Source organism: Microtus pennsylvanicus, chromosome 15 (assembly GCF_037038515.1).
Source record: "Microtus pennsylvanicus isolate mMicPen1 chromosome 15, mMicPen1.hap1, whole genome shotgun sequence".
In the NCBI taxonomy this organism is placed as follows: Eukaryota; Metazoa; Chordata; class Mammalia; order Rodentia; family Cricetidae; genus Microtus; species Microtus pennsylvanicus.
Genome location: NC_134593.1, coordinates 56,655,560 through 56,666,601, shown reverse-complemented (window position 1 = coordinate 56,666,601; position 11,042 = coordinate 56,655,560). Strand labels below are relative to the sequence as shown.

The 11,042-nt window shown below is 40.7% G+C and overlaps 1 protein-coding gene across 2 annotated transcripts in view; it reads right to left on the bottom strand.

The window, feature by feature from the left end:
- Positions 1-503: 503 nt before the first annotated feature.
- Slain1 (SLAIN motif family member 1) overlaps positions 504-11,042 on the bottom strand; it is a 53,369-nt gene continuing 42,830 nt past the window's right edge. For both annotated transcript variants that reach the window (XM_075949718.1, XM_075949719.1), the window contains 3 exons: positions 6,245-6,400; positions 2,681-2,963; positions 504-1,583 (listed from right to left, as the gene is read on the bottom strand). In XM_075949718.1, coding sequence (XP_075805833.1) covers positions 1,508-1,583; positions 2,681-2,963; positions 6,245-6,400 — 515 coding nt within the window. In that variant the 3' untranslated portion in view covers positions 504-1,507. The remainder of the gene's footprint in view (positions 1,584-2,680; positions 2,964-6,244; positions 6,401-11,042) is intronic.

The window sequence follows — 11,042 nt, the reverse complement described above, 5'->3', positions numbered from 1 at the left end:
CTACTCTTCATTTTCAGTGACCGCCCGCCATCTTTAAAAGTCCTTTCAACTCTATAGGAACTGCACGGATGAACATTAAAAGTTATTAACCATAGACATCCTTGCTGAAACTTTTCATGACCTCTTTGGATGAGATTATCCAGAACAGCGACAACTATTTGAGATTTCCCTGATACTGAGAAAGCCTGCAAATCCAACCCCCCATGGCTATTCCAATCCCCACATACACAGTTCATTTGTACGTATGTCCTGCCAGCAAGCTACTTCAGCTCTAGTGGCTTTTCTGAGACCAAGTCTGGTCACAAAACTAAAAGCCTTGTACCTCCTATCAAACGCATTTCAGAAAAACAAAAAGAAAACGCAGTATTCATGACGTGGGTTTTCTAAGTGTCTCCGCAACGACCTTACCCAGAAGCATGGCCACAGCGCCTGCTTTTACAGCTGCAACGAAATGAACAGGGAGGTCTCCCTTTTGAGGCTGCACACTCATGCGTGACCTGATATTGCTGAAATAGAGTCTTTATTTCTGAACATTCCAAAACAGCAGTGTACACAGTAACAAATAGTAAGTCACAGACCATAAGAAAGCATTCGTTAGTGCAAATGGGTTTTGTAAAAGGTCTATCAAAAAGATTTATTTGCTTTAAAATGCATCCATTTCCAGAAGCATCGTTAATAAAACATTACAGTTTCATCCTTTGTAATAAAGTATTGAAAATCAATTGTGGTTGAGTAGCAAACATTGCAGGTCTTAAGTGCAATGTGCTTGTGATATCGTCATAAATATGAAACTCATGTAAGACAATAAATTAACAATGAAAAAGACAAGACCGTTTAACTCTGCCGTCTGGCTGTCTCCTTGCAATGCTTTAGATTAAATTGTGCTCATTCAACGTAAAATTATGTCTCAAATTGTATGGTGTATTTTTGCTGATATATCCCGAGAGCTAAAAAAATAGTACCTTACCACAAAAATATTTTTATGGCACAAATTTTAAGTTGTTCCATAGTGGTTTACATAGGCATAAAAAGAAATAGGCACAAAAAATAAAATTCCTGTAAACTATAAAACAATTAAAATTCAAACCATGTCATAGAACCTAGTTGTAAATATGCAATGTATTAAAATGTGGAACGGGTAATGGAAAGATGTTCAGAACATATAAGTAAAACGAACAAGGTACTTTAAAAACCTCATATGGCAAAGCATTATTGATACGTCTCAAGTCTCTCAAAAAGTATTCAGGTACAGAGCAGTTCTACAAAAACTTCCTAGATCTAAGTGTCATGATACCGCAGCCGTGGGTTTGAGAATGCTGCGGTATCTCGGGCAGAGAGTAAGTGCAATCATTAGTCTCTGTGATTGGTCCATGGAAAAACAATGCAGTACGTATGTTAACGTGTGAAAGGGGAAGAATATCCCAGCATCCACTGTTACCCAGCCAGCTAGGTAACACAACCCTCATTTTCACTTCTGTCTTATTCTTCAAGGGTCCATAAGATGGCATCAGTAGCAGCCGTCTCTCCAGTTCCCATCCCTCAGTGTGCTGAGCGAAGACAGGGGCTTCGGGGGCTGCAGGAAACTAGGAGGAGAGGAGGAAAACAAAGGGGCCGTTAATAATCCCCAGGGTCCCATCACTCTGCTCCCCTCTCCCATCAGCTCCTCCATTCAGTCACGACAAGCTGTTGGCCCTGTCCCAAAGGTGTGTCAAGTTACATCTTTCTGGGTTCTCAGAGTGCGTGCCCATCTGCTGGAGCCCGAGGCCAGAACACAAGGCCACGTGTGTCCCATGCACACAAGTGAACTTTCAATACATGGAAAGGTTTATGACAGAGAAGGAAAAGGTGAAGGCAGTTTAAAACATAGAGCAACTTGATTAGATATATAAGCTCAGGCACACATTGTTAGCTGTTGAAATAAAGAGTCTTCTTTCATAGTAGCAAAGAGCTTGAAAAATATTGAAAAAGTAAATTTGGAAAACCCAATGTTTTCTCAAGTTTGAAGGAAACAGACTCTCTCATACTCTCTGATAGTACTGAGAGTAGAAATCTTCCTCCTTCAAGGTGTGTGTGTGTGTGTGTGTGTGTATGTGTGTGTGTGTGTGTGTGTGTGTGTATTTTTCTTCAGGAAAAAAAATGGAGGTCCCCAACAATGACTATACAAGTCACATAATTCTGTCCAGACATAAACATGGTACATCTCTGCATCTACGAAGGAAAATGAGCCATGATTTACTATCACCACCCTTGTCTAAAATGTACCCTTAGAAGGAATTTGATAGTTTTAAGCTGAGAAAAAAAAAACTTGCCAGAGTCATCTGGAATTTATCAATACAAACTGACCAGTTCCTGATGAATGAAATTAAGATGCTTCAAACCTTGGACAGAGGCATCATCGTGAGCACAGACCTGAGGAGGGAGGAATCGAACCACAGGGAACTTGGGACAGCGGGATGAAAGCTCTATGGATGGGTCGAGGGACAAGGATGGGGAGGGAGAAAGGCCAATCTGACTACACAGAGACCTAACTGAGAAAGAGAGACCCGGGGTGAGCCGTTAGGGAGAGTGACCGATGGTTAAACTTAGCCGGAGAAAAGTGAGGCTGACCTGCATACATTCTGAATGTCCAAGTATAGAAAGTTATCTGAACTAAATAAACTACAACTGAAGTTATTCTTACCTTCTGACAGGTTGTGCAATTTTGCTCCGAGGCAGGTTGCTCCCATTTATTGCCAGTGAAGGTCTTGGAAGGGCACTGCGGCCCAGGATCCCAGATGCTGCAGCTTTGTTGGGAGTAGGGATTCCGGTGCTGCCGTACAGCTGCATGCTGTTGGACGAAGGCACGCTGCTGCTGCCTTGAACAGTTGGACTCACGTAGGCTGTGGCTTTCAGGGGCTGCCGGACAGGCACCGGGAAATGCCCCACGCTGTGAACTCTGTGCTGAATCTGTCCTGGTGATGGGACTGCAGGAGACAAGGAAAGCTGTGTGAAGGACTCTCAACTGCCTCCCAGTTAGATGTGTTTTGTTCACATCCAGAGGAGCCTACACTGTCTGAAGAGGTAAGTGATGGACAGGTTCTAAACGTGCGCGTGCGCACACATCAGGGAAACTCCCCCGATGAAGGTCTCCCATTCTGTCAGCAACACTATGCCTAAATACACCTGACCCATGAATAACATGAAGGGCAAAAACCAGGTCATAACTTGTGATTTCCCCAAACTTACATCAGTATCCCCCCCTTAACACAAAGCCTTATCAATTAACATTGTCAGATTATACGTAAAATAATTAGGACTTACATGGAACTTTATATTTGTTCGAGTTTCCCTGGCATATGGGGTTGCGTATGGTTTATAAGTGTGCACATAAATTTTTTTTTAATTTTTTTATCCATGTAAATTATAACTTCAACTGTTTATAACAGATTTGAAGATATTTATGGTATTAAATACTAAAAATACAATAGCATCCATCTTTATGCATTAATTACATATTCTTTTCAACTTTCTCAATTTTTCTAAATTGCAATATTTACCTGCAAGCTTATTCAAATTTTTTTTCAAATCTCACGAAAAAAAAGAGGTATAAAAGGACCTGCTCAGATCGAATCTGTGCTGCTCAAAGGTCAGCTGAATTTAGAAGGCAATTCTACACACAATGTTTTTCCTTCTAGAAAATTTAAGAGACTCTGAATTATTTCAAGACAAATTTGTGTTTGCTTAGAAATTATTAGGATTCCTTTTAAGAGCTGCTATTTTATTTATTTATTTATTTATTTATTTATTTATTTATTTATGTGTGTGTGTGTGTATGTGCACGCCAGCGTGTGTGCACCAGATGGCTATAAGCCACCTGATGTGAATGCAGGGGACTGTGCCTACTAGACAAACAGGAAGTGCTCTCAACAATTGAGCCATATCTCCAGACCCCATTAGCATTTCTTGATAGTTGCTCTGAGGATAGCCTCGTGAAAACAAAACATGGGGACAATTTAATAGCTTTAATTATTGAGGAAGTCAGGGGTGATGTTTGTAGGCACATTCCTTAAGTAGCATTCATTATGACACTATCTCAGGGTTTATCTGAAAACTAAATTCATTAAAGCTGCTTAAAGCCTTTGTACCTAAAGCCCTTAGTAACCACTTAATTAAAAAAGCACGATTTTGACCTTTGTAGCAGTGGCAAAAATCTGTAAAACGAAGCAAGTGATCTGAGTAACAATCCTTAAGTTTTTCTCAACATTGGGAATCATTTTACAGTCAAGAGCAATAAACAGGCAGAAATATTTAAGTTTGTGCTCCTTTTCTCTAAGGATGAAGAGGCACAGTTTAGCCTTCATGCAAAAATTTTTTGTTAATAGATTTTAAATGGAAAAAGGTCTGTTAATTAAAACACAGTTCAATATGTGAATCTGGCTCAACTTCCTTTAAAGCACTATGTATAATAAACCTTAAGCACATATGTTGGTGACTTTCTACAGGGAACACATTAGTGTCCCCATCTCAAGACACACAGCTTCACTAAGTCCTCACAGATGGCCACACGCTGCCTCCCAGGGAAACACCTCCAAAGATAACACATTCCCTTCCCTCATCACACTCTGGCCAGTTCGACATCGGAATCACATCCTACGTTTCTTTCTGTGTCTGGATTCCTTTGTCCCATATAATGCTGATATGAATACCACATGCTATGATATATAATGTCATAATTATCTGTTTTCCTGATGATGGAAGACTGAACATTCTCCATTATGCTTTGTTGATAATATGAATGACTAGATTGGGTATATATAGAGAACCTCAACTGTTAGGGTAAGTGAATTCAGCCGGGTCCCTAGATATTATACCAAAATACAATGATCAACTATATTCTAAATGTCATCTGTAACAGTTGCTCTTCCCTGTCAACTTAAGCAGACTAGAATCACCATGGAAACACATGTCTGGTGTATTAATGAGCATTTTTCTAGAAAGGTTTAATTGAGGAAAGACCTATCCTAAACGTGGACAGTGCCATCCTATTGGGTGGGTCCTGGGCAGCAGAGAAGGAGGGCAACTGGCTGAGTACCAGCATTCACCCCCCTGTGCAGATGTAATGTGACCGGCCCCCTGCTCCACGCCTTCCTCCCATGATAGGCTACACTCTCAATTTGTGAGCCAAGATAACGCTCCCATCCTTAATTGTGTTCTCTTATAGAAACAAGGAAATTAATACACCAAGAAACTAGAGGAAGCTAAATTTGAAGTAAAATACTATTTGCAAAAAATAAATAATTAAATACTTGGAAGTAAGCTTAATTTGAGAGATGTGAAGTCTCTCAAATTACCAAAGATAGAAATCAATGAAAGACTATTCTATATTACGCAGAACACTAAACATGCACCAACACACCCAAAAGTGACCCACAGACTCAATGACATGGCTTAGGTCGTGGGGGGACTTTGAACTTGGAGCTCTGAGGACTTTAAAAACTGTGAAGACCATGGGAATTCATGGAGATAGGTTAAAAATCTTTTATATTACCAAATGGACAAGAGCTGGCCAGGGACAAAATATTATTGTTCAAATACAAAAGGTTACCCACAGGCATAGGTGTCAAAGGCTTGGTTGCTATTTTGAAGGTGACAGAAATTTTAGGACTTGTGAGTGGAAGAGGCAGGTCATGGGGTAGGTCACTGAAGGAATATAGCCACTCCCTGTTTATCTTCTGTGTCCTTGCCAGTGTGAACTGGGCAGCCACCTTCTCCACAAGTTCATTAACATCTCCCTTGTCTCAGGCACAAAACAATAGAGCCACCAGCCATGGACCAAAAAGTTCCTCTGAAAACGTGAACTAAACACATCTTTCTTCCTGAAAAGCACACACCAGGGTTAACACTACATCGCTCATTGACGGGGAAGACAGACAGTAAGTGAGCAACGACCCTGTGGTATACTGGAATGGAGGAGATACAAAGTACCTTAGACACACTAAAATAGATCATCTTTGGAGGGAAATGCTCGGAATGGTAAAAAAAAAAATAATGTGACCGAAGTAACGGCTGGACCAAACTAGAGTGCTTCTCTCTAATAAAATTGACAGACTGACTGACCGAAAGAAGAGAGTTTGCATGGGTAAGAGGTTTGTATAATGATCAAACTCGTGATTACTTTGCAGGTCTGTTATCCTGGGGTGTGAAGGTGCCCTATAATTTATTAGACTAATTAGAATGATCAGCGCCATCACTGGGTTACACTTACTGCAGGATGGTACCCTTGAGATCCCACTTCCAGCTCCATGCAAGCTGGAGTCAAAACTCTGACTGCTCCTCACGGTCACGGGAGAGCTAAGGTTGCTGCTGACTGCTGCGGTGCTTGGTGTCCGGGCCAGGTTAGGCATACTTCTTCGTAGCTTATCTAAAAGAAGAACGGATTTTTCTTAAGTTAAAAACCACACATGAATGCCCCTCCAATCAGAACATGTGCTTTCAAAAGTAAATAAGTAAAACTGTCATTTTGATCAGTGGCACACAGAAAATAGCAAACGGGCTAAGAACTGACCTCTTGTAAGGGCAATATATGCCCTAGAAAATGCTAACAGATACGTTGTTGACAAGAGAAAACACAGCATCCTAATCAACTTGCTGTTTGTTATACTCAGTAAGTGCATAACACTACATCAGATAAGGTTTGAAAATAACCTTGGAGTCATTTAGAAATGAAAACACTAAAAATAAAGGCACATGCTAATTTAAAAAATAATATGAGATTCAAAACCAACACTTACTAAATCTTTTGCTAACACGTCAAAATGGAATAAATTAATAAAATTCCCCCCCTCCTTTAAATTTCAATCTAAACTGTCTTATGATGGCCACAAGTTGCATTAACTTCTTCAAAGTGTTAACCCTCCCGGTATGCAAGCGGTTTGCACACTCCAGGGGAAAGACCAAAAGACTGAATGGCCTGATTTTGTTTCTTTCCTGCTAGGTGAGTTTTCTGCCATCAGAAGGTGACAGAGAGTTACACATAAACAGCCTGGCTCAGATTTGAAAGTGCCAAACATCTGTTGAAGGTAATTGGTTCTTTACTGAACCTCCGCCTGCCCCATTACCACCAAGTGGTACATCCGGCCACTAAGGCCAACCCGGACCAAGCACTAAACTGAACTTCATCCCTTTCCATTTCAGCTTGGCCTACTCCCCTCCTTTTGGACTCCAGACCCCAGATCCTGTCAGTTCTAATACTCATCAGGCTCGCCACCATCACACAGGTCACGGCCACTTTCTGTCACCATTTCTACACAATCCACTTCATTGGTTTCCAGGGACCCTGCCACACTTTTCTCAAACACGGGGACACAACGAGCTCAGCTCTACTTCCAATCCATTTTATTGCAATCCCAAAGCCTAAAATTCTGAACAAGGGCCAGATTAGGCCTCCAGATTATAGGCTCAACAGACACAAGACTTATCTCCCGATGCCCCAGTACTGCCATTCAGGCCATACCAATGGACGGAAGGAATGAACAGAAGAAATACTTATGGTGCAGAGACTAAATGCCAAGTAGTCTATATACACTAGGGATACCAAATGAATGAGCCCACCAGTTTCTAAATCTCACTGAACTTATGGTTTAAACCAGCACTTCTTATTTTCTGTTCCATTATCAATCCTAGAGAGAAAAATTAACATGAACTTAAATTCAGTTTCTCCAAAGTGAAGGAAATTAAATATTAACGAATAACATTTTGAAAAGTAGAGTAGAGCTGAAATTTTGGAAGACCCCAAACATGGTAATGCCTAAATTTGCAGTAATTCTTTTCTTCGCTAAAATCTGTTAAGAATTATCTCCACAAAATATACTCTAATATACACTGGAGTATGCATAACAGGACATACGTCTCATGGTCACTTTTTTTTTCAAGCTAAATCAGAAACCAGTGACGTATTGACTCCTCATGATGGACTGAAAATCAAACCAGAGCACTTCACAATTCTCTCCTGATACACCACACCATCTTCACTGCTTATATTCCCCGACTCTACCTCTGTCTAGCAACGTTTGCTCTTTGGTGTAGTTTAGGGACCGACAGATAATCAAGCAAGTGTAAAAAGCACATTACATAATACATATGTACAACAAGGGATTTTGGAAAGTAGTTAAGCCAACCTGCAAACCCACGTTAATACATTAAGAATATATTCAACTCCTGCTTCACAGAGGGGCTCTTCTACACACCTGCTGGCTGGGGAATCTGCCGCTCCCACCTCCCCGCCTCCTGCCATAGACTCTCCTGTCTCCTGGTTGCTTTTTTCATTATAGTCATTTCCTACTGGATTCCTTCCAATATCCCAGCTATCTAAAACCATAGATAGTTATAGTTCCAAAACACACATACTGTTTTTCTTGCACTTTCATACCTATAATAAAGGATCGATAAAATTTTAGAACAAGTCGATAGTAAAAGTTATTTAAAACCTACTGTCTATGTCTTAGTTAGGGTTGCTAGTGCCGTGATGAAACACCATGACTAAAAGCAAGCTACGGAGGAAGGGGTTTATTCAGCTTACAACTTCTACATCACTGTTCATCATGGAAGGAAGTCAAAACAGGAATTCAAACAGGGTAGGAACCTGGAGGCAGGAACTGATGCAGAGACCATGGAGAGGCACCATATATAGAATCCAGGACTCAGGGGTGGCCCCGCCCACAATGGGGTGGACCTTCACCCATCAATCACTAAGAAAACACTCTGCAATCTTGCCCACGGGCCGATTCTTCCTCTTTGGTTTTTCAAAATAGGGTTTCTCTGTAGTAGCTGTCCTGGAACTAGCTCTGCAAACCAGGCTGGCCTCAAACTCAGTGATCCACCTGCCTCTGCCTCCCAATGCAGGGATTAAAGGAATATGTGACGATCTGGCCCCATAGCCCAAACTTATGGAGGCATTTTCTCAATCTAGGCTTCCTTCTCCCCAGTTACTAAAACTTGCAGCACAATCCACTTCTGATGCTTTCCACTTACTATCTTCTGAACTCAGTAAACAGGGTAATAATGCACGGAAAACAAACCTCAGATTCAGGGAAGACCACCTCGAGGCTTCCCTGACCCCCAGAGTTGAGAATAAGCCCAAGGCTTCTCAAGCGCAGCACGCACTCTATCAACGACCTTCACACCCAATCCTATGAGAGGTCTATTTTTAATAGTATGTCTTAAATCTTCCCATTCCTATTAAAGGCCCCAGCCCCATACGGCAGGCACTTAAAATAGTCAACAAAGGGTGTGTGTGTGTGTGTGTGTGTGTGTGTGTGCAGCGTATGTGATAAAAGCAAGATATTTTTTTAAAAAAAACCCACAGCTAGGTCTCTTGAACACCACCCAACTGGTGAGAAGAAGAACCTACATCAGTATGAGACTATTTCCACCATATATTGTTTTATATAGCATAGAAGCAGAGGGAAACAATAATATACTATTTATTAGAAAATTGAGCTTCTACTTTTTGAAATTTTAATTCCAGGAGTTGATACTGTGGCTCAGTGGTAGAATGGTGTGTCTAGCACAGGTTGGGCCCTAGGTTGCATTCTTAGTAGTATTAATTAATTAATTGCTAATTAACTAAAACAAACTTAAATGTATTTATTTGCAAAAATCTCCCATAAAAGTTTTAAACACAGCAATGAAATACTATACCATGAGCACATGCATGTTTTCTTCCTGGAACTACCAGCTCTTTCCATTCTGCCATAGTTAGTTCATCGTAACATGTACATCTGTTTACTTCCAACTGTATGAAAGCTTCAGACACTCTTGATACTTTAACCCTAAATGCATCTGGATCTCCTAAGAGGAAGAAATGTCTATAGAATCACAATACTTGTTATCACATTTAAGCACAGGAGCATCATAATTCATAAGCAAAAGTCTTCCAAATATCTCAAGAATGCCATTTATTACATTCCCTCCCCAACCCATGATCCAGATAAGGTACATATATCATGTGTGGCTAATCTCCATTAATCAAGACACACGGATCTTTAAAAGCAGTCTTTACTCACATTTGGGTTCCAAGCCAATTTCCTAACTCCATAATCCTGAAATAGGCCCTTACTAATAAGCTGTCTGAATACAAATCCTTAGGACACTGTGGGCTGAGCTGTGGCCTGTGGTTGAATCAGCCCATCCGGAAATATGGTTCACTTCACTGGCAAACAATCTGGAATGTACTCACACACTTTAAAGTCCAAGGACTAAAAAGTAATGTCCTAATTTCATCTTCCTAAGAAATCAGAGATTTTATCTTCAAGGGCCAATAAACAGAAGAAGAAAGAGACTGAGAATAGAATTCAGATGCTCAGGGTCAGGGGGCAGCAAAACTCAGCCTATTGTGGAGCACAGACAGCCCAGGAATCAAGGAGTAGTTTCACCTGCCAACACAGGCCTCCTCCTCCCCCACGGAAGGTCACTGTGCTACCAATGACTGCATCCCACTCCCCAAACCCTGAAAGAGTACAGGAGGGTGGGAAAGAATCTACTAAGGTTAGTTACTTCTGTTATCTGATGAAGCATTTACTGTCTGACAAACAAGTCCCAATTCAATGATTTCCCAAAAATGCATGAAGAACCTTATGAGCTTTCACTTTTGAAAGTAGATAGTGTACGAGCCACAAAAACAATATTTTAAAAATTTATTTCTATATGGTATTTTCTAGCTCCATCCATTTGCCTGCAAATTTCAAGATGTCATTATTTTTTTCTGCTGTGTAAATGTACCACATTTTCCTTATTCATTCTTCAGTCAAGGGCATTTAGGTTGTTTCTAGGTTCTGGCTATGACAAACAATGCTGCTATGAATAGTGAGTGAGGTAACCCAGACCCAGAAAGACAAATATCATATCACTATGTAGGTGTGGCTGGCCTAGAACTCATCATATATCAAGCTGGTCTTGAACTTATTGATCCACCTGCCTCTGCTTCCCCAATGCTAGAATTAAAGGTGTGTGCTACCATGCCAGCTGGGTTTAGTTTGAGTGAGGTATATTTCATCACGATAATT